The following is a 24,377-nucleotide window of genomic DNA, read 5'->3' as shown; positions in this document are numbered from 1 at the left end:
AATATCCTCACTTACTTGGGATTTTGGACAATAAGCTAGTCTGGCATGTATTTGACAGTGTGATAAAGCTGCTATAGACTTAGCTGCCTAAATTGAGCAGCAAAAGACCAGCAAAACCCTCATGAGTTCACCTTTCCTGATGGGGGAGTTGGCTGGAGGGATGATCATGTCAGCTAAACCAGAGTTAAAAAGGCAATAGGGAGTCCACTGTGGTTGGCCCAATCCCAGCTTAGTTTCTATTATTTCTGATGTGTCTCTGCAATTCAGCTGATTTCTGAAGCTGAAGTAATCACCTCAACAAGTATTCCCATGTTTGGACAGAAGTGTGAAGCTACTCAGGGCAAATTCTAATGCTTTTCTTTTGGATCTGATATTTTCTAGTTGACACTAACATATTGCACTTGTTCATGAGCTAAATTCTTTACCTGATGTATCCTCACAAGGTATTACTTACATCAGGTTTCATATGACATTTTCCAAGGAGATATAAAAGGTGATGATATGTATTCTATGGCTGTGAAACACCAAGATGGGTGATGGTTTAGGAGCCCACTCAGGGGGGGCAGCAAGCAGTGCTATTGATTCAATTGGAATGGTGTTCAGCTCTCTGAACAGTGTCAGAAGATGGTTATTTCCATGATTAATACAAAAAAAAAAGCAAACTGCCAGGTGTTATGATGTGGTTTACAGAGATTGTTAGAGTTATAGTAAAGTTTTCTGAAGAGTGAGTTTTATTATTGGATCAATAAATGTGCTCCAACTTAAGCCATTCGGCTTCACCCAGGAGATGAAGTTTAATGATGAAAGTGTGAGAAATGAATGTGAGAAAAGATGCTTCAATACTTTGTTTTTCAAGTTTTACATGTTTCCCATAAAATTAAGGTCTCATAATAACATGGCACAGCTGTGATCAAGTCACTGTTAATTTTGAGAGCAACCCGGTGCAATACAAACTTTGACCTTGTTCTAAATTTCACAACAAAATAAAAACTCAGACATTTATTACAGAAAAATGCTGAGAGTCAGGAAAAAAGAATACAGTTCAAACAAGCAGCTTTCAGCGTGAACATAATATGAAATATGTTTCCTCCACGTGGATGTGGCCCTAGAATGTGATTAAGGAAATACGTTTTTTTCAGTCATCCTGAAGTTGAGGCATAGAGTTCAAAGAAACATGTTCTGAATGGGCTTGTTTGCGTGATTTCTCTTCTATTAGACTGGGGCTTTGTGCACTATTTCATGGGCTTGCAGGTAAATGGTAAACCTCTGTTTAGGTAGGTTATTTATAGGACAGGAGAAAAACAGGGATGTCAAAAGGAGGGCTGTGTATGTTCTGGATATGGTAATTTTTTCTTGAAAAAAGCAGGTGTATGAGGTTGTGGTAGAATAAGAGAAGTTTAGGAGTGAGTGATCTATCCTCTGTGTATTTATCTGCTCCTGGTTTTCTACATTTGAACTGTTATGTTGTTGGGGTGGGACTGTCTTTTTGTTTGTGCAGTGTTAAGCCTTGTGGCCTTGAGCTTCTGGGGAGGTTGGCACAGCCACCCAAATTCACAAATTGGATCTTACTGAGAGTCATTCACAGATGATTGGGGAAAGGTAACTGATGGAGTTTCCCCGTTGGCATTGGCTATGAAAGGGAGGCATGGAAGATGATGGTGTGGAATACTACTCTTCTAATAGCATTGCAGGAAAAAAGTAAAAAAGTTTTCTCCACCTAATTAATAATGCTTGCCACCCAATTAGTGATGCTTGTCTGACTGATGAAGGTTGATGCAGTGGCTTTTTTCTTTTCTCTTTTTTTTTCCTCCCTCTGTGTTACAGATATACGTGGGCTGCAGGGATTTCTCGATCAGGCCTCAAGACTGGGACTTGATGTATCATTACAAAAAGTGGACAGGAACATCAGCAGAGTATTTTCCAACCTTTTTACTACCATGAAAACGGAAGAGCTGAACCGCTATCGGGACACATTGCGGAGAGCCATCTTACTGCTGAGCCCACGGGGAGCCCAGACTTTTATTAATGAGGTCAGTGCACAGTTGTTTTTATCATCAATATTTTAGAAACATGTATTATGACTTATTGTGACTTATAATGTGATACCTTGCTGTGTTTTGCCATTTCGACAGTGCTGTTTGTTAAGTGTCGGATGGGATTGCAAGGCTCTGGTGCCAGAGAATTGAAAGATCACATGCTCCATGGAATGCATACTTTGTGGTTGATGCAAATGGGGCAGCATGGGCCAGATGGACCCTTTCAGTATAATATACAGTTCTCTGGAGTAATTATTTTTTATCTGGTTGTCTTCTGTATCAATAATTTTGTCCTGGATTTCTACCGCTGTTGACAAGTGACCAGAAAATCTACAATAGTCCATTAGAAATGAAACATAATGTGCTTAGAGAAATGCCTTCGTTGTGGAAATGTCCAAATTCATGTTAAAAGGGCGCATTATGGATGTTTGAAAGTTGAATCAAGGAGATTTTATCAAATATGAGGTGGGAATTAGATGTTTGTCTTTTTTTTCTTAGTGGTTTCTTGAAATCAATGAGGCTAATTAGGACAGGGAGGTAGCTGTTGGGCAAACTTTAATTAGTGTGCTGTGGGCTAATTTTTGGCATTAATTAGTTTTATCCAGATTTCTTAATATTAAATAGTGAATTATTTTACAGTGTTTTATATGTCAGAATTGAGAATGAGAGTTGAAGCCTCAGTATAAGTTTGTGTATTCATTAGCTAAGAATTTGGCAATGAAGTAGGGGTTTTAATTTATTTTTTTTTAGCTAACCAGGCATAAGACTGAACCAAGAAATTAAAATGTGGGTCAGACCTGTTTCCAATTATCAGTTTAGCTGCATCAAAGCCTGCTAAATTAAAAAAAAAAAAAAAAAAAAAAAAACTCAAATTAGCTTATTAACGTTTTTTTACCATAACGGCATTAGTAAATTATCCACATTTTATGTTCATCAGTAGTTTTTAAATTAATAAGGTAAATTTTATCAGAAATAAATGAGGCAAATAGTTAGCTTGGAAAAGACTAAGCACAGGGATAAACTCTACTAGTGTTTGTGCATACACAGGGATTTCCAGTAGAAGAATGAGGGAGCAGATGCCCTCAAAGTGCAGCAAGCTCTATGCAGCTCAGTCAGTTGTTTTATTTGCTTCGTAGCAGACCTCCAGCAGAAATACACATTGCTAAACTTTCCAGTGAGTCCTAACAAAGTATTCAAACCAGGTATGAAAAAGAAATAAACATGTGTGTTTTATTCAGACTCAAACTGGGTGGAAAGTGTGTCCCCCTTCAGTGCTCAAGGCTCCAGATTTATTTGTTAAGACTTAGATGAGTGCACTGTCAGGACCCTGAGGTGTCTGGAGTGTAAAGGCTCGTGTATTAAACTGCTTTACTACTCACTTCACCTTAAAACCACTGTGTATTATAGGCATTAAGACTAATGACTCTGATATATTTCCAGCTCCCTGCAGGAGTTTAACAGTGGGCAGAAATGAAAAGTAATTTATTTTGCAATCTTCCTATATTGAATCTTGATTGATTCAGAAAAGCTTTATAAAAGAAAATTTAAATCTTAGAAAGGAACTCTCAAAAGGCTTGAGATGTGAGGTGCACGGTGTAGGGGAGAATCTTTCTCTGGCAGAGGCTGGGCTTACATTTGTGGAGTTAGCAAATAACTGCAATTCTTCAAGATCTCAGTCAATAAGTGGAACTAATTATCTACAGCACAGTTTCAGGGAGTCTAGAATAACAGCTTTCAACTTAAATGAAATATGCATTTGTATGTGATTTACAGAAACGCATCACTCACTGTGTGTGGCAATAAGTACCTTCAAAGGGTTTACTTATTTCTTCAGTAGCTATTTCATACTATAGATAACATAGAGCTCTATACTAGTAGTATTGTTACCAGTCTGACTCTGCACCTTGAAAATTGTTTGAGATTCTGGAACAATTTCTCTCTTCAGTTTTGGGGGGAAAATTAGCTCTGCAAAAAAACCCTAAGTAGTAGCATTAGAAAAAAATGTAAAGATATAATTTGTATATTTTGCACATATTTATTTTCTTTTTTTTTCTTTAACTTGAGTTAGAAATAAAAGCTGAAAAAACAAAGAGAAGAAATTGGATTTAATGCTTTGTTTCCACAAACTTGTGGAATGGAAAATTTCATGTGAAAAATAGGTTCCTTATTAAGTTTTTCAGTTTTGCTGAGTTAGTATTTTGTAGTAGGGGAAAAATGTCTGAAAAGCTTTAACTACATTTTTTAAGGTGTATTGGCCAATAGCATTTCTTCATAAAAAACAGGTGTTGCATGTAGACCCTCCAGTGGAATGCAGAACAGAAATATGAACAGTGTTTGGACTATGAACCCTGATATGAACAGTTTTAACAAATTTTTCTTAGCACAAGTCACAGACATCAGCCATTGGAAGCTGGTACAAGATTTATTTTGCCTGGTTTGATATTACAAGTGATACATTTTTCCTGCTAAAAAATATGGATCCAGTTTTCAGCCTCACTTATCATTTCTTGGGTGGGCCAGAGAGATCTCATCTGACTTTGGATGCACAAAGTTAGAGGATTCTGCCATGTCACACATGAAGAAGCTTTGAATTCTAGAAGAACTTAATTTTAGGATTATCTCTTTAATTTTCATTTAACTCTCTTAATATTTCAGTGCCTGATTCTGTCATGTGTCAAAGTTACTGCAGCAGGAGTCATTTCATAAGCTTTCAAGATTTATTATTTTACTATAAAAACTGCTTTGACTGTAAGAACAGAGAGAGGAAGAAAGGAAAAATATCTTTACAATGATATAGGTATAAACACGGAATCAGCTGTTATTCAGAAAAGAAAAGGTAAATGCATTTATAAAATGTTAACTAACCTAGATTTTGCATTAAAAAGTCACTTTGGGACTGAAGCAAACCTATTGTAAAGAGTGTCCCTCCTTAATCAGTTGAGAAAAATGTTCCATTCTCCACCTGCAAAAATCCTGGATATTTTTGTCTCAGTTGGTACAGATGTACATGTACCAGCAAACACAATTTTGTAGTTTGAAGGCCATGCCATCCTCTTGCAAGGAAATATATAGAAAGAAAAGAAGAAAAACTAACAATTCAGAAATGGGGAGATTTGTCACTTTTAGCTGCTCTTTTAGTTTCTTTGACCCAGACACAGGAATCTGAGATTCAAAAGGCCCCCTCTTTGTGGCAGCCAGGTTTCACCTCTCACTTACCAATTGATAGGTTTTTTGGTTGCAAGTAGAAGTAAATTTGTATGGATTGCTTTTATCATTAAGGGCTGTACAGTGAAATGAATAAATGGAAAAATAGTTCAAAGAGGTGACAAAAATGATAAAAGAGTTGGAGAGTACGACCTGTGAAGAGAGGTCTCAGGAACATGCTATATACAGCCTACCTAGGGGAATACAGCTGATGAATACTGAGAAGGAACATGAGAGGAGAAGGAGGGATTATTTAAGGTGATCATGATTGTCCAACAGGAAGTAATGACCCAAAGCTAAACAGGGAATGCTTTCTAGCAGGGAGGTCAGTCGGACAACAGGAGTGCTTGGCAAGAGGGTTCAGTGAGACGTCATTCCTCAAGGTGTTCAAGAGTTCACTAGACAAAAACACTCTGGTAAATTAGGCTAGCAGACTTTCCTGAATCGGTTTGAAGGATGTTCTAGATGATCCAGGAGTTCTTCTGAAGACTTACCTTGAAACATTTGTTGCGTGAATAAGTTTAGACGTTGTACTTTTTAGACCAGACATATCTGAAGAGGAGGAAAAGGTCTTGTAATTTAGTGCTTCTTAAGTTTCCTGTGGCAGGTGTGTGGTACCTAGTGGCTGTGGTTTGGTTTTTTAATTCTTCACAGAAGACATATGGTTTGCTTGGGATATGTATTTTAATGACATTTTTCTTTATAACCATAGGTGATATTAATTCTTTAATCTTCCTTCTTTTCATTATATATATATATATATAAACTTTACTTTTTAAAACCAGTAAAATAGAGGCTGTAACCCACTTGCATGTAATTGTTGACTTGTAAGGAGAAGACATTATTGGCTTTACAAAACCTTTAACTCAGCATTACTTGTATTTTTGGCATCTTCACTGAAGTGAAAAATGTTTCTGTTGAGGTGGATCTTTGAAAATGCTGTAGTTACTTGTGAGCCTGCCTTGCCTCTAAGCTGGTAAGCTTACTGCAGTAAGGTTCCTTGTATATATGCATGTCCCTGCAGCAAACCAGACGAAAGCAGAACTCTTTGCATACCTAGGATAGTAAATAAGCTTTTTTTTTTAAAAAAAAAGGTAATAAAAGAGAGCAGATTAATTGCTTTAAAAATTAATACAAAACCCCTGTATTGATGCAGCAGAGTTATGTGAATCACTGCAATTCCAATTTGAGCTGAAGCTAAAAAATTCCAGACTAAGTCTGTGTTAAACAGCTTGTAATTTATCTCTGCCCTGTTTATGTAGTAACCTCTGTGTCCCCACTGGAGAGCAAAGACTGCTCTCTCTTTCTCTTTTACCCTAGTTCATACTAAGTGTTCTGCCTGATTCTTTGAAATAAATAGAGATATCCTGCTTTTGGTTTGGGCTTTTGGGATCATTTCACAGTGATTTCTGGCCTTCCTTCATTCCTGGTCATTGAGAATGCTGAATACCTTACTCCCAGAGCACTCTCAGTTGGCACTTGTTAGTGAACAGTGCTCCAGACTTCTCTTTTTCCCTTCTGCAGCTGGTGACATGTTATTACTTGACTGGAGCTGAATGAATTATTTATGGCATCTTGAACAGTTTGCACCCACAAGCAATTGTATGAAATGTTTTTTCTCAGAAAGCAGGGACCTTCAGTTTTCAAAATTTAACTAGAAAAAGTTCAATACTAATTTTCTGGCACTTAACATTTCATATTGGCATACATCTCTCTCTTTTTTTTTTTATTTTATGTTGCAAACATTCAGCATATTAGTCCATATCTCTGTTTTCTCTGCAGCATAAAAACATCTTGAAATATTGGTGAATAATTTTGGGAAAAAATATTATGCCTCTTCTGTTTTTAGAAGGCAATTTCTATGTTGAAAGAGCTGGTAGTGATTTGTGAGTGCTGGTAACAGACCTGTAGAAATAATACATTCTTCTTTCAATGGTTCAAGTTAAATTATGCCCGCCTTATTTCTCCTAAATCCTCCTGTGGTATTCTATTTCTTCCTTAGAGCTAAAATCTTGTCTGCTATTGTTGACATTTTCAATACGCTGAGACTCTTTGTGCTTAAAGAGAATAATAATTATAATTAAAGCCCAAGCAAATCTCGTTGAACTGCTAAAACTGAAGTGAAAACAAAGCCCTCCCATTTTGGGATAAATTGGCCTTGAAGCAAGTTTCTTTCCGCTGGACCAAAAAAAAACACCCCAAAACACAAACCCTCCTACATTTTGTTTCACTGTGATTAATCCAAGGGGTGGGATAATTTTCACAGGGATCCCAATCTATTGGATCCCTGTGTGAATATGTTTGGAATGATCAATTACACGGACTTGTAGACACTGTTAAGAGGGGGAAAAAATGGTGAATAAATGACTTTATGAATTTCTTACCTAGTTTCATTTAAATGGCATTTCTTTTGCTACTACTGGTATATTTAAGCGACAATTTTAACCCCTTTTTTTTTTTTTACTCCACTAGAATGTTACATGAGTTGTTGAACCTGAATGTTGAAATGGTGGGAAACATGAGGCTCTCATCCAATTTTGTGCATCTCTAATAATAGCTGATAGGAGTTTTGTGAGGCTTTGTGGGTCAGTTGAGAAAAATGGCGAGAGACACACAAAGTCCTTGTGAATCTAGAACCTGCTTTGCTATCAGTCTTACTAAGTCTCTCGATGCCAGTAATGATATGTCTGGTCTGAAGGAACCAGATTTCCCAGCTCATATTCTGAATCTGATGACAGGGCACATATGCATAAGGGATCATGTATTTTTAAATGTCATTAAATCTGTATGTACAGGAACCAGGCCTTCCTCTTGCTCCAAATGCTTAATATCCAGTGTACTTTTGGGTCCTTGTTTTATTGCAGGTGTTTGGTTGCTAAAACAGGATTCACTTCAAAATTTTCCTGCTATCCACATGTAAGGATGTCAGGTCTAAAGGAAACTGTGCCAAACATCTGGCTGACAAAGTTATTAAAATATCTGAAATTAACTTTTGTCTCATGAGCTTCATTAATTTTTTTGAACTAAACAATTTTTAGCTAATTATTTTTTGTTATTTTTTTTATTTGTTAATCCAGATCTCTGAAGAGATTTAACCTCAAGATGAGGGGGGGGAGAGGCTGCATTTATGGTTTGGTGGGTTTTTTTTAAGGAACAATGACTTGGAAACACACAAATGTATTGGGCTACAGACAATGCACCTTTAGTACTGTCTTAGTGCTGGTTTTTGCAAGAGCTGAGACGGGACAAGTCCAGTGGGCATTAAAAAAAAGGCTGTCAAAAACTAACCCCACCTCCACCTACTCCTTCATGGCTCTGTTTTCCAAATCATTTTACTTCAGGTTGTTTGGCTGACTCCTTGATTAATGTGCAATTTAAAAATAAAAATTATATGTGTATATATTTTTAAGGTAGTGAAAAGTGAGATTGAATACTCTGACATATCTGTGGTCACTATGGAAAATGTTTCTCTGAAATGCTGCAAATCTGTAGATGACTTTATCATTCCCAGCAAGGATAATTTTCTGCAATTTAGGTATAATTTACCAGAAAGGAGAAATTAGTAATTAATTATGGATGATTAATTTTAAATATGCTCCTGCATTTGCATTTCATCCCTATACTAGCATTTGCCTATTGTAGGCACTGGCAGAAGCAGTACAGGTACATGAGAAAAGGTCTTTGCCTCACAAAAGTCAGAAAAAAGTAATAGTCAAAAAAAAAGCTATTTATCATCTTCTGGTTTTACTTTTTCATATAAATTTAGTGAATTGTTCAGCTGACTGTTCTAGAGAAGCTCGACTTTGAGGATTAAAAAATACATACTGTAATCATTCTGTATTAAACTTTTGAACCTACAACACCAGTGTGTACACACTGTAGCTACAGCTTGATTTTTTCCATGTCTCTAAGCACAGGAATTGGCTTGGAGTACAGGACTCTGAACAACCATCTCTCCCCTAAAATAAACTTCTAGACTTGCTGTGCTGGATTAAGAAAACCACTGATTCATTTCGTTAGTTGTTCCAGAGGTTATAGAAGAAGGCCATTATCCTTAGAAGGGATGAGTAATTATTGCTGATAATAATTTGCACCTGCTTCAAAAATCAGCTCCTTTTCACAGAAGGGTTTTAATCACTTCCAGTAGGTGAAATAAAATTATATTTACCCAAGACTTTATTTTTAGTTTCAAACTAATTTGAAAAATTACTTAAGCCTTCACTAATTACTCGTAGCACACAGGATAATGCTGTCTGTGTATGAGATAAAAGCTTGGGTGAGATTTACCATGATTTGAGAAGACTAATCCCAATCAAGGTGTCCTAGGACTGGTGCTCTGTTCCTCTTAAAGTTATTTTGTGCTGGCAGACAGCACACAGTGAGAAGGTGTGAGGGTTAGCGCTGTTGATGCAACACTGCCTGGTGTGTAGGAGACAACACTGAATTTTATGCCTATTTCTTCACAGTTTAAAGTTTAGAGTTCCTAAAAAAATCAAAAATAAAGTCTCTAGAAATACAAGGGAAGAAATATCTGGAAACTTTGTTCATCAAGGACAAGCAGTTAGATCTGATTCAATTCAGCTTATAACTTGAGACAGTGTGATAACTGTGCAAGAAGATTGTCTTTTCCTCGGGCAAAGAGTGTTCTGTGTCAAAGGAATAGAGCGGTGTATCATCAGCATAAAGCGTGATGTGTCAGTTCATTTACCTTTGTACCTTGGAGGATGGCAAATACCGCAAAATTAGCAAGGGTTTGAGAGTTGTTTTGGAAAGAGAGTATAGTCCTATGCTAATAATTATTTTTCCTACTGCCACTGCTAGTACTGCTGGTGCTATTATAACTAGTATGTTTGCTGTACTTGAGTGGCTTGTTATGATTTTGGATGTTGTTTTACTGGGTGCTATATTTGTGTCCCCAAAGAATTTACAGCATTCAGGAGGTGATAGATAGAGGTATCTGGGGGGTAAAATGGATTGATGATGAATGTTGTTCTGTGGCACCAATAGTGTCATCATTCCAGGATCTTAGAAGGTAGCATTTTGAAAATAAAATAAAAGAAGGATTTTGAGATATTTGTGGACATGTTTTCATAAATAAGAATACATGAAAAGGGTTGAAACCAAGGCCAGAATCTTCATGATGAATTAGAGGTAACCTGAAAGATTGGAATAAAAAGTATACAGTATTGAAAGTGAAGATAGTTAGCATATCTTTGATGTGACAGGTAACAAGGGAGCTATTGAAGCAATGTGAAGAGATGGGTGAAATGATCAAAGCAAGGGGTTAGAGATCCCCTTTGTAGCAGAAGTTTTAGTGACATATGAGGAGAGCTTGCAATTCTTAAGGTCAGAAAGATGAACTTGGAAGTAATCAATATGTAATATCATCAGAGCTGAGAAAGGAATTTTAGCATTACATATGGGTAAAAAGAACTGTTTATTAGAAAGATTATGTCTAAGGAATCTGTGAGATTTTGGGTTTATCCTGGATGAGAAGCTTTGAAAGTAGTGAGTGTCAAGGATGACACTTGTAGTCCAAATTGGCAAGTCTGATGTTCTGGCTGTTCATTTTGACTGAAAAAAAGGATTTTCTTTCCCTAAAGGGAGAGAGATGAGAAATCTCATTATCCACATGAAGCTTGTGAGGGTATCCAGAAAGCAGGCTGTCAATTTAGACTAAACAGAATATGAAAAATGTGTCAGAGAGAAGTAGATAAAGACTCATCAGCATGTGAATGACCATGGATTTTTTTTGCTAGTTTGTTCACTGGATGAAGTTAATGTGAAGAAAGAAGATTACAGAGTGAAAGGGTTTGGAACCCTCCTTGGGAACTTGGAGAAAGTATCCCCAGGAGAGACTGTGCTGAACTGTCAGAGGAGGAAACCCATGAGAGAGGTGCTGAGAAGAGGAAGTTTATCAAGAAGAAATGTGATTAGCTGTATTAGAAATATCTGGCGAGTCAAACAGGAGACAGTAACAATTTTAGAGTGTGGCTAAGAAAAGTGAATGACAGCAGGAACAGTTTCAGTTAAGTGAACCATGTGTTAAAGGGTCTGCAGGTAGAAGGGAGAGGAAGAATGGGGTGACGAGACAGGCTGGCAGTGGGAGCAGTTTGTGTGGGCTGGGGCTTGCATCATCTCTTTGGATGGGCAGTGTGTGGTCTGTCAGCTCTGCTTGTCTTTGCAGTTCTTACCACGTGTGCAGTTGTTTTGTGTGCTGTTCTCCAATCATTGGGAAGTTGTGTATTCATAGTCAGTAGAGATTATACTCCCTATTCTTGGTGGTGGTTGTTCTGCTGTGTGCAGAATTCCTTCGTATTAATCTTATTGGGAAAGGAGACAATTTTTCAGGTTTTAGATAATTTCCTTTGCAGTGTGATGACTAAGGGAATAAAAGCAGATCTGACAGTATCCTCTGTGGGAAAGGACATACACTTTGTGTCCTAAGGACATTTTCTGATGGAGCTTTAGTTTTCAGTAATGTCTCTTTACTGGAAAAGTCATCATGCTGAAATTTTCATAGAAGGAAATATAATCAGGTTTCTATACCCAGATTTGCTGGTTTTGTCATTGGTTTTGTTCACTGCATGTTCAGGGTTTTGTTAAGATACATTTTCAAAGCTTTTATTCAAAGATCAATTTTCAAGGTTGATTTCTTCCTGTTGAAACTGGTACCTAATGATTATCCTTACAGAACATAAAATGTGGAGGTAAAGGGTTATTAGTCCCTTTTTTACCAGCTGAGGCATTGAGGTTATAAAGAAAGTAGGCAATTTACTGAGTTCACCTGAAGCAGGGACTGAAGTTCTAAATGTCAAACCAAGAACTTGCCCAAAAGGTCATCCTTTCATTTGACACTGCCAGGTGTGTCTTTGCCACCATTGACCCCTGGTTGTTTCATTTGACAGAACTGATTGTCCTGTCACTCCAGTGATCCTTTTGTCAGACATGCAGCCTTTAACCCATACATGCTGTGTCAAATATTAAAACTCTCTTTGAATAGTGGATGTTGGCTTTAGTTTCAGATAAATAATGCTGCTTGCACGTGCAATCCTACAGAGCATTTAGAGATGTTTAGGTAACTTTAAAAATCTGTATTTTATTTATTGAATTGAGTCCTTTCACTCTAATGGAGTTATAGTTTGCTATAGACCATGCACTGAAAGAGATCAATATGTTTGGCACTGACCCATCCATTCAACTTGAAGCAATCAGATTTAAAAGCTTTGCACTTTATTAATGTGTGTGCAAATAGCAACTGGGTTCCAAGGACACTCTTTAGGAAAGCACCTTGAGTGATTGGTCTTGATATATAATTCATATTTTGCTTCCAGCTTTCCAAAGGAAAAATCATGTTAAAATTATTTTTAGATAATATTGAAAGGAGAAAAAACTCAATCCTTGAAGGATGATAATGACTTTATGTGTTTAATAGAAGTATATTGACTTGAAAATATTACAAGTTCCCCAATGTGTTTTCCCATAAAATTATTAAAGAGTATAGAGAATATTTTGAGATGTACATCAGCACATAAAAAACACACCAAACAAAAACCCATTACACCATAGTGTTCATTTTCTAAACTATACTAACATTCAACCTATTTTAAAAATCAATTTCAGTTCTGAATGCATCTTGATTGAGAGTAAGAACAACCTAGCAAATAGAGCACTTCAACCAGGAGGCAGTTATGAATACTTAATAAAAGTACACAGTTCAAGACAGACTCATCCCTGATGGCTCCCATAACCAAGAGGCACCCTAACACTGGAAATGTCATTGTGTAAATAAGATGGTTACAGCATCCAGGGCAAATAAGCAGTGGAAGTGTCTAATTTGAAAAATCTGTGGCATGAAGTGCTAATAATAATATAAAGGAAATAAATTTGCAATAAAAGGAGAACCATAAAAATACATAAAAAGTAAGGATAATTAATTACTTAATAGAGCCAATTAATAACTATTATATTTCATACCAACCATGTTTGAGTAAAATATATATGCTTATGTATAATATATATTAATGTGAAATACATATACTTATATATATTATAAAATATAAAAATATATATGTGCCGTATGTATTTCATATATATATATATATACATATATATACAGACACACACTCACTACACCTTGTGTATTATACCATGCCCAGGTCAGTCACTTGAGGAGGAATTTGTGTATGCAGAAATATGAAAGAAAAAAGTTTAAATGTTTGTGTTCTGTGCAGCTGGAACAGAAAAATAAAGATATTGGAGCAGAAATGAACTAAAGAGTGCAAGCTCTTCAGAGTTGATCTGTTTCAGCTCATTAAGAACATTCACATTTCTGATGTGCTCTACAGATATTTGCCAATAGTGTTGACATTTTTCAGTGTAAACTAGGTGAAGGACTGCATTTTTAAAAGCCTGTTGGAATTGGTTATTATTTCATGCAGGGGACTTGCAAAGCTGACCAAATGGAACAGAAACAGCATAGAAAAACTACCTCACTGAGGCTCATTGGCTCTGAGATTTCTGTGAACGATGAAGACACGAAAAGTAAAATTAAAGGTCAAAGCCTGAATACGGGTGAGCAGGGAAAAGCTGTGCCAGTGCTGGCTTCCTCACAAAGCACAGAGGTCTCTTAGGGGACGTGAGGAATGCTTCAGTGTGAGTGACAATGTCAGCCAGGTATCGGTCCCAAAAGACTACAGTTTGATGGTGACTTGTGCAGGAACTGTTATTTGTGATTTCTAAATGAAATCTGTGGAACGTTGCAGTCACAGATGTAAAGGAAAACAATCCTGAATGAAATGGTTGAGTGGAAGTGTCGAAACATCAACAAATGAGGCTGAAGAGTCAGTTTTGCCATTTCAAGGCTCGTTGTCCTGGCATCTGAAGAGGAAAGGCCTGGTTGGCTACTTGTAATTAGTAGTTACTGTGAATATAAGAGGGAGTGTTGAGCTCTATAGTCTTTGAAATAGAAAAATTTATGAGTGTGTTTATATCAAGCTGGCTGCACTGGACAGCTTGGGTTGCTGATAACAGCTGCCTTGTATGTCAGGAGTATTAGCAGTCACATTGATGTGGCCACAACATGGTGTACATAAACTTTATCTCTGGTCTGGTTTTTGCTACTTTGAAAAATTAAATTCAGCTTTTCTAGCCAGAGAATTTATGTCTTTCTCTTGTTCTCTTTATTTCACTGCCCTTTCCAATGGTTCCCTTTGTTATAAATTTAACTCACTCTTTGTGATAAATAAAGAGTTCCAGAGATCCTTACAGTAAATAACAGTGCTGCTGATGTTAAAATGATCTACATAGGCACTTAATGAGATATGTTTGCACTGCTGCAATTGCTAATCTAAAATTAGAATTAAGAGTACATATAAATCTTTGTAGAGAGGTAATGACCCAGTTAAACAATTGCCATGTCCAGGAGTTTTGCTTAGGTATTTCTTGTCACCTTGACAAAAATTTGTCAACTCTCCCCCCAAAAAGCAAAACCACACCAACCCACAAGACCCCCCTGAACTACTGAAGCTTTCTTGTTGAGTGCTGTAATTAGAAGTGAACACTTAGGTCCTACCTAAGTGGTTTTACCTCAGCACTGGAGCTGTGAACACTGTTCATGGTGATGGGCAAACAGTTAAATCAAGAGGCCACTGGGCTGCTCTAGAGCATAATGGCACCCTTTATTTCCCACTCAGCTCATTGGTATTGATTTGCAAATGAATATGCCTATTTGTTTATTGGAATCATCATTACTTCAGCAAAGTGTTCCAGCCAAGATGCAGTAGCTTTCCAAGGACTCTGGATTTCATTGTTTATCGCTGTCACTTGTTTGTGGAAGGTTAGGCAACCTAACCACAGGGACTTGCAATGACAAAAAAACAGTTGATCAAATAAAGAGCAAAAAAGTGCATGCTAGAAAATTACTTTGGTACTCAAGTTTTTAAAATAACTAAATGAAGTTTAAAGAATAAGGATGCAATGATGTTTCAGCTGCTTTAATAAAGACAATATAGTGTGGGAAATCATAGCATGTATGCCACTGCTTTCGCTAATGCTCATTATTTACTTGTTAATATAAGTAGTCCTAAAACTGTTGCTAATCTTCTAGATCAGGGATATGGAGCCTCTATTTGCAGTAGATGTGTAACTATATCAATATTTCAGGGACCACTGTTTCGTATCACTGGAAAAGTGTGAGGGTAAAATCCATTGATGGTCATAAGACACCAGAGAGCGAAGTAAAGAGAACAAGACAAGCTAAGGGGATGGGTATCAGTTTCTTGGGTTTGAAATGTTCGTGTAATGAGTGTTTAAAAATACTTTGAAAACTTTTATGTTAACCAACAATTTCTTCAGTTATCAAGAATGACCTGTTCCCATACAGTGCGTTAACCCTGGGAAAAAGTAATGATTCTGAAGCACTGCCCTTCTCCTGAACATACCTGTTTGTTGTGTACGTTGTCCCTCAGTCTTGTGTTACTCTCTCTTAGTCGTGCACAACAATGAAGGCAATGGAATAGGGTTTGTCTTTTAAGAAGCTGGGCAAACTGACATCATCTGCATGTGAGACAAGAGCAAGAGAGAATGGCATAGCTGAGTGCCACATTTGTCTTGCCCTCATTCAAATAGGGAATTTCTTCTCATTGGCTGAATTGCCTAAGGAATATCAAAATGTTACTGAGAAAAATCCCATGCAATCTCTCTCCAGCTCTTTGTTGATCTTGACAGAGGTACATGAAGTTCTCTCACATGCAAGAGAACTGTATCAAAATGGCTCGTTTTATGCATTTTCTACTGCTTTATATTGGCAGGATGGCATCTGGAAAGGTTAAAGTAGAGTCTATTCATCTAGAATTCTGGCAGCAAAGGTAACCAGAGACATGGTGCCAGTCCCCTTGTTTGAGTTTGACCTTGCTGTCCTCTTTGTGCTCTCTGCATACTCTGCCTTTGTAAAACTCCTTTGTTCTAACACCAGAAATATTCTTGGTGAGAATCCTGGATTCAGCAGAGTTTGTATTGAGAGCTCAGCCACTTCTGCAATTCTGTGCTTTACCTTTTGAGATTATATAATGCTGGAGGAGAAACACATGATTGCTTTTTTCCCCTGTGGTAAGGTCCTAGAAACGGTGATGTTCTGGGCCAGAATTTTGTTTTTGTTTTTAAATACATAGAATTTTTAAGTTATTTAAAGAATAATCTGTTGTACTTTCTTGACCGCAAGCAGTGACTACCTCACGAGAAAATTTAGATATATTTGCTTTGTTTTCACTGATCAGTCTTATAAGCCATTTATTACGAATATCCAACAGAGTAACACAAACTGTCACTATTTCACTTCATTTGTCTAACAGGAAAATAAGTTGCAGATTTTTTGTGAAAATCTGGAACAGTTTCAGTGCTTTCACTGACAGTGAAAATTTCAATTCTTGACATTTTTGAGTGATGTCATAATGACATAAACCATTAAGAAATTTAAATAAGCATATATTTTACACTTCTGATACAATGCAACTTAATCTATTGATTTGAGACAATGACCAATGTTAGATCCCCCATATTGTAACTCTACAATATACAATGAAATCCTGCCATATATTATCATAGGGAAAATCCTCTTTTTGATACTGTTTCATATCAAATGATCACAGACTTCAGATCTCTTTTGCCTAGAGAAAGCTTTTAAATGTGAGTGTGGTTCAGCCAGATTACCACTGAGTACAATATTTCCACTGTGTGCTGTAGTATTCGTTGCCTTCATTGAAGAAACTTAGAAAAAGTATGGACTCTTGCTTTCATTGGGTTGCTTCAAATAATTTGCTTCCACAACTGATCCCGGAGTAGGATGTGTTATTGACCAATACAACCACAAGGCTCTGATGCATTGTTACTGGCTTTTGAGATGGAAAGCAAATTTTAGATGATAGGTTGGGTTGTTCACAGCAACATTCTGCTGCTGATAACAGAGCCATGTTCTGGTATTTCCGTCTTTTTTATTGTGGTAGTTTGGTTGGTGTGCGTGTATATATATTTAAAAATTACTGGAAATCATTAGTATGAATGAAAACAGTGATCTCATGGTGACCTGACAATGGACAGTTGCTACTACTGCCTGTCTGCTGAATTGCCAGCCATTTTCACCATGGGTATTTTAAGTCTCTGGAGGTGCCTATGCCCACTGTTCATCCCTTAGGTTCCTATATTAGTACTCAGACTACATGTTCCTCTGTTCAACACCTTTGCCCAAGTACAGGAGCCCATGGAGTACCTGTCTCCATGGCCAGGTTCACTCTTCCCAGGTTCATAATCCCCTCAAAAAAGGAGTATTCAATTTTACAGTTTTATTTTTTTAAATGTGCGTTTGGGGATGAAATTGAATTAAAAAGCACCCAAAACCAAATAGAGAAGCACCCATCTTCCCTCAAGATGTTTTCAGACCTTTCACAGTGTGTCCCCACTTGGTCTCCAGCAGCACATGCACATTCAGCAAAGCAGCTCCACCACAGCACATCAACAGGCTCCTGGTGTCAAGGACCACAGTTAGGCTGAACAAGGCATAGAATGGCAGCAAATTTCTCTGTATATCCATGGAAAGTGGAAATTGCCACTTTTCCCCCTGGTCTATATTAGGCTTTTGAAGTGCTCTCCATCACTCTCTTTTCTGAGTGCAGCCCTATTACCCGGTGCCAAAACAAGAGCTCTGTAGGCTGGGGTACAGGTGAGGGCTCTCCCAGTCTTTTCCTTCTAATATTAGAAGATTGTCTGGTCAAAGGGAACTCTTAGGCATCTATGCAAAGAGCTGTCTGGTTGTGTATTTATTGCACTTTTCTTCAAAACACAAGAGCAGCTTTTTTTCTGAGAGCAAGAAAGAAGCTATTTTTTCTCTTATTCTCTTGAAACTCTTCCAGATCATTTGGGAGAAAATATTTGAAAAAAACTGACTATGCATCAAAGACAAAATCACACCTCATGGGACAGTAGCAAAAGAGAAAGTATAAAGATGAGAATTCAGAATGTGTTGCTGAGGGTGCTTGTTGGTGCTTAAAGAATAGTTTGAAAACAGGCAAGGAGCATCAAGAAGGGCTGCAGGGTTACAGGATTTTGTTAGATTTTGGGGAAATACCTTTTGGAATCAGGAAACACTATCTGCAGATTCATGACGTTAATATTCATGTTATATCTCTGTTCAGGAGGTCAACAGGATTAAATGGGAGGCTAACTGTGTAAAAAAGGATGAATTTCACCCTTAAGCCCTCAAAGATCAAAAGAAATCCTAAACTGTTGAGGCTGAAAATTGAGGACTTCTTGTTTTGTGAAGACAACAGTAACACTAATACAGATAAATGAATATTTGGAGATATCCACTGATGTCTAAGAGCAATTGGACAGGGTTCAACAATCATCTTTAATTTCCCTAGCTTATGCTTGTCTCATAATTTGAATGTTGCCTACACTATTGTTTGGCTACTATATCTATATATATTTATACATACATATATAATATAACCCTAAAGCATTGAGAAGGCAAACTTATGATGAAAGCAAATGCTAGGTTTGGAGAGAGCATGCAGGGACTTGTATCTGTGTTTTGGGAGTCTTTTTGGTTTGCCTTGCAAAAATCCTGTTTGTATTTAATTTAAATATTTATGAGCAAATAGTGAATTTTAAATATGATTCAGTGAGAAGGGTTTGAGTTAGCTACTCGTTCTGCCAGTAAATAGTAAATTCCCTTTAAGATTATCAAATGAAGTATGATATAAGCTATTAAAAATACTACCAATAGAAATCTGGTTCATTAACTGTGTTGTTAAGGTTATAAATGAGTTTCTTCAAATTCATAAGCAACTTTTATATATGCGTTTATGTAGACCTGAACGTTTACTTTTGCATATTTGTTATACCAGATATGATGAAAGTAATGTATATTGACTTATTTGTAGTTATAAGGTATGAGTATAGTTATATAGTATGAATTTATATGCATAGACTATAATATTTATATATTTTTAACATGCAATTACAGCTGGACTCATAATTTGGTGACATATAACTACCCTCTTTGTATCTGAATACTTTATTGTGCATTTAGACAGTTTATCACTGTTAGAAAGTTGTACCAACTGTCCTGTATACAATATTCAGTGCCATTTGAAAGACAATCTCTGTGTTTGAGTTTTGGGTAGAATGTCGACTTGTCAACAAATAAGCAACATTTCTAGACATCTTCAGTGCATGGCATCTTACATGTCCAGCTGAGAAGGCAAACACTCAGATTAATGTTTGCTAAAATCTGGGATTGCAAAGGGTATAGAAGAGGAGCGTTCTGGCTGAGAAAAGTAATGGGTTTATTGCAGGGTTTATTTGGGTATGTATCCATTATTACATGTCTCTGGTGGTTCCAGATTCCCTTGGTCTTTGTCTAGGGACCTCGTTATCTGTTTTCTTGATTTAATTTTCTTTGCATTGCCTGACCTGGAGTCTTCCCAAGACCATCCCTCTCTGCTTGTACTTTTTTAGTGAACTTTGATTTTTCCATGCAACCACATAGTTTTAAGAAAATCTTTTAATTTGGGGGCTTGATAGAGAAATCAATAAATGCAGCCAGTAAAGTGCTCTGTCCAATAAAATATATGAGTTTTGTTAATGGCACTGTTTTATTTTCCTCTGAAATTTGGGTTCTACTTTATGGTTTTTAGCCTACAGTTATACCCTCTCTGAATTCATTCCAGTGTTCCTCATTTCCCAGACTGTGCAGTTCTCAATAGCTCTTGCTTTGGAATAATCCATTGAAAAAGTATAACACAGATTTCCATGTTTCATTTATCTGACTGGATCTCAAAATTGGTTGGATGATCCTCATTTTTAGGATACAAAATGGTTTTTTAGCCATGCAAAGGTTCCTTTCGAGATAAGTAGACAATTGGAAAATACCAGGAGCTCTACTTAATGGCATTGCCTCTCTTAGAAAAAATTGATAATAAGAATTTAGGTTGATAATAATTTATGAATGATTTAAGTTGTACTTAGTGTCAGATCACACTTTCTGCCACTAGATGTCAAAAAAACCCAAGCAGCCAATACAAACTTGTCATATCTACAGAATGTGTGCAGAGAGTGCCAGAGGCATTTGACAGATTTTATTTTACTGTCTTAATTCAGTGTTTTATCACAGAGTGTTTTTTACCTAATGAGAAAGTTGATAGCTACGTTATACTAAATTAACCAATCTCTGATTTAACCTTATGGCTTGTTATTTCAACTTCTTCACGAATCATTAGTTGTCCTGCCTGCCCGCAAGAGCTTGGCTGGGTCTTGGGAGAAACAGATCAATAGAAAATACTTTAATGCACAGTTGTTTACAGATGCAGCTGTCTCACATACATGCAGTTTTGAACATTAGGGTCTTTCAGGCCCTTCTATCCCTTGCTTGATTCGTAGTAGGGCTATCATTATTTCGTGGTCTTTCAAAAATAAAGTACAGTTCAGATGCTCTGTCTCTTTGTCAGTGAATGTCACAGGCTGTGACACTGTTTTTATTGTTGCTCCTAAGAAATCAAGGAGCTGGACTGTTGACGTAAGTCAGCTAGAAATGGGTTTGTTTTGTGACGCAAACCCATGTGTTTACTGTGTAAGAGAAACTAGGGGAAATGGAACCCTCTATTAATAAAGCAGAAGACTATAATGGAGTTACTTCAGTTCACCTTGTTGTGCTGAATTGTTCTTTAGGGAATTCTAGCACAAGCCTAGGTCATATATCAGTTTGAAGATTGGTTAGAGTTGATTCCATGGCACTTAAAATCAACAGAGTTCGTCAATCAGAGATAATGCCATTTGAATGAAACTCAAGAAGATCTTAGATGAGGGGGAAATTCAGATGCCAGAATGACGTTGGGACCTTGTATAGAAGAGCAACATCACAAAGACCGTCTTTCTGTCATGTGTAGAAAAGAAGGAATGGTTATGAGAGTGTGTATGGATGAACTCCTAGCACTTTGGAGTGGAATACCTTCTGAAGTAGCACTATTAATTTCTGTGAAAAACAAAGTTTTTCCTCTGCTGATACCAATGTATCCAGGGCTGCAGGTTCTAAAAATGTGTGAGAAAGGGCTCAGGGGAATTCCTGGTGTCACTTCACTTTTCCGGGCTGACTGCAGGCTCAGGGGAGTGCTGTGACATCTCTTACCCTTGGCTCACATACTGAAAGCTTGTTTTTTTGTCACAACTGGTAGAACTAAAAATTTGCTTTGACTGAAATACAGGGTTGGATTCTTTTTGGTCCTCAGACCCTGAACACTTAAAGAAACTAGGACTTTCTGCTTCAGGACATAGGAAATTCTTCTTCTCCAGTCTCAGGTCTGTATCTTCACATCTACGTGAGCTCGAATCTGAGACAGATTTTGCTGTGTCAGATTGCATTCATTTTCCAGGGTTAAGTTTTCATTCTAAAAACAGGAGTTCAAATTGGAGGCCATGAAAATCCTCCTCTTAATTCTTTCCTTGGCTTTTCTTTCCTCATGACTGCTCCCAGGCTTCCTTGCTGGTGGTCTCAGTCCCCTCAGAAAGCAAATTCCCAGCAGTAGTGTGGTGGGGACAGTGTTCCTTCCCTAACAATGGGCCAATAAGGTAACCACTTTTTATCAGAGTGCTATTTTTAGGCAAACACTTGCCAGACTGCAACAAGTAAGTTGGTATTGACCAACTTACACTGAGAGGTGTTCAATGTGGCAGGCTGCTTGTACCTCTGAAATCACCCTTGCATTCCCTGGAGTACATACAACAATTGCTAAGACCCAAGAAATGAATCATTACACTCTCAGTCATCCATTCCTGATGGCCTCAGTTGTCCTGGGGTGGGTGAATTGATACTTCTGGCTCTGAAGCATTGCAGTGTAGCAATGGCCTAGCCACAACAGATCTTAGAGACTCATTATGTGAAATCAAGTTTTTTTGGTGCCTAGAATCATGTAGGCTGGAGGAAATCATGAGAACTCTGGTGTAGGTAAGGTCACTTGCTAAAGTTACTGATACTCTTTGAGTGAGGACCTGTAACACTAGATTTGCAACCAGTTCCAAAATATTTATTGTAATTAATTTTATTAATTCTACGTATATCTTATGTCTGGTTTAAGGTCAGTTATTTTTAAAGCTCATTAAATTTTTGATCTTGGTGATTTCTGTAATAAAATTTTAGGTTATTTAATGTCACGTGAGAAAAATGTTCTATTATTGTGCCATGAGGCAAACAAAACAGCTCAAAGGCTGCTCAGAGTATTTTTATTACGTTCCCTTTTATTAACCATCTTGCTGAATACAATTCCATCATTTACATTCTTCTTGCTACTAGTTTTCCTTGGCTTTTGAGAATTTTTCTCACTTTGATCTCTTTGAGTTCTTTTACCTAACTTAGAAGTATTGTGGTTTTGTCTGTATTGTTCTCCAAACTTTCCCAATTGGTGAGCTCTAGAGAGGCCTTTTTTTTACATATATATGTACCAGGACATTGAATAAAGGGAGGATAAAGTATGTCTGCAACTTGTCTAATTGTAAGATGATGAAGCAAAGTGGGCTGCAGTGCAAAAGAGTATTACTGGATGGAAATTACCAGATGGAAAGTGGTGCAGGACAGAGATGACCTCAGATAACTTTCTTAAGCTTTCATCTAATTTGAACTGGGAACAGCCTGCATTAACCAACCAAAGACAAATTCAAACTTTTAATAAATACTGTGGCTCTGTTTTAAATAATTCTGTAAAGACTGATGGACTCATTCAGATGTGCTATTTGTCTTTGGGCTTTCTATCAATGAATCAATGTCCTTTATTTGACTGGCAGACACGTATTTAATTTGGTGTAATGTATGATACAGGGAAAATACCTTTCAGTTTGAAACATTAATGACTGATAGTTGCCATCACTCAAGTTCTGCCTGTTACAATTTATTTTTTTCTATACTCATCAAGTTTACTAATAATGATTAAAGATTTTCTTAGTTACATTGTCTTTGACAACACTGATGATTAAAGACATGGGCAACTTGTAGTATGGAACAGTTCACTTCTGTCCATCATTGATCTTCCTTTCCATATTGTCTGCCAGTTAGACCTAAATGAAAGTATAGAAAAGCAAGGTTATTCAGCACATTTGAATGAGTTATTGATGAGTAGATATCAGTCAACCCAATAAAATATATATTTTAAAACCTGTAATCAAGAGAATGATATTTCATGCTTATGAGAATATTGGCATTACATTGGAAATTAGATACTTGCAATTAGGATGAATGATGTAATATATAATACAATGGTAGTACATGAGTTTCAAATAATTAAAACTTATACTTCATTTGAAGTTTCAGACTTGTTTTGTGAATTCTCTACCTGATTACACAGATATCCCACCTTTTTATATGTTTGGGGGGGCAGGTGAGAAAGACATGCTACTGTTTCTTAAATATAAAGACTTGAAAAATAAAATCTGAAGATAAGAAAAAATCTCCAAACATTGAACATGGCACACATGACTTATCTGGAGTTTTATTTCAGCACTGTATGCCCTTGGTAAGCATTTCTGAGCTTAGATGTTGTGCTCATGACTATATTGAGCTGTCTGGATTTCACTTCCCAACTCTGTCTCTTGCTTGCTGGTTGACCTTGGACCTTGGCAAGCCATCACTGTGCTGCCTGCCTTAGTTTCCGCTTTGTAAGAATAATCTTAATAATACTGACCTCCTCCTTAAAACATATCCAAGATCAAACATATTCCTACGGACAACCATAAGCAACGGTTGGTCTTTGCACCTCTATTTAAAAGGAGACTGACACGATTCATCTTCACACGGGAAGAGTTTCCTGGTCGGTCACAGATACAGAAAGCAGCGCTTTCTGTTCCAGGCTGTGACAGAAGGTCTGACTTCAGGAAATTACTTTATCTTGCTTCTGTTTCTTCTTTTCCCATCTGTCAAATAGGGATCATCACCTTTTTAAAGTGGTTTTGAACCTATAGGAAAAAAATGCTGTACAAGAGATACAATTTACTTGAGCTATGTTTTAAACTTGGTGCCCTACATGGCCTAAGGATACCAGTATTTGAGGAGGCTTCTGTAAGGATTTCAGCTGTAAAGGAGTAATTGGATACAAATGT

General features: G+C 37.0%; 1 protein-coding gene across 2 annotated transcripts in view; it reads left to right on the top strand.

Moving 5' to 3' along the window:
- Nucleotides 1-24,377, top strand: part of GRID1 (glutamate ionotropic receptor delta type subunit 1) — a 525,483-nt gene that overhangs the window by 277,443 nt on the left and 223,663 nt on the right. For both annotated transcript variants that reach the window (XM_039381152.1, XM_039381151.1), the window contains exon 4: nt 1,825-2,030. In XM_039381152.1, the coding sequence (XP_039237086.1) occupies nt 1,825-2,030 (206 nt within the window). The remainder of the gene's footprint in view (nt 1-1,824; nt 2,031-24,377) is intronic.

This window comes from Pipra filicauda, unplaced genomic scaffold, assembly GCF_003945595.2.
Source record: "Pipra filicauda isolate LSUMZ 115617 unplaced genomic scaffold, ASM394559v2 scaffold214_size1419223_pilon, whole genome shotgun sequence".
Taxonomy (NCBI): Eukaryota; Metazoa; Chordata; class Aves; order Passeriformes; family Pipridae; genus Pipra; species Pipra filicauda.
The sequence above is the reverse complement of the archived record's forward strand: the minus strand, read 5'-3'. Positions and strand labels throughout refer to the sequence as shown.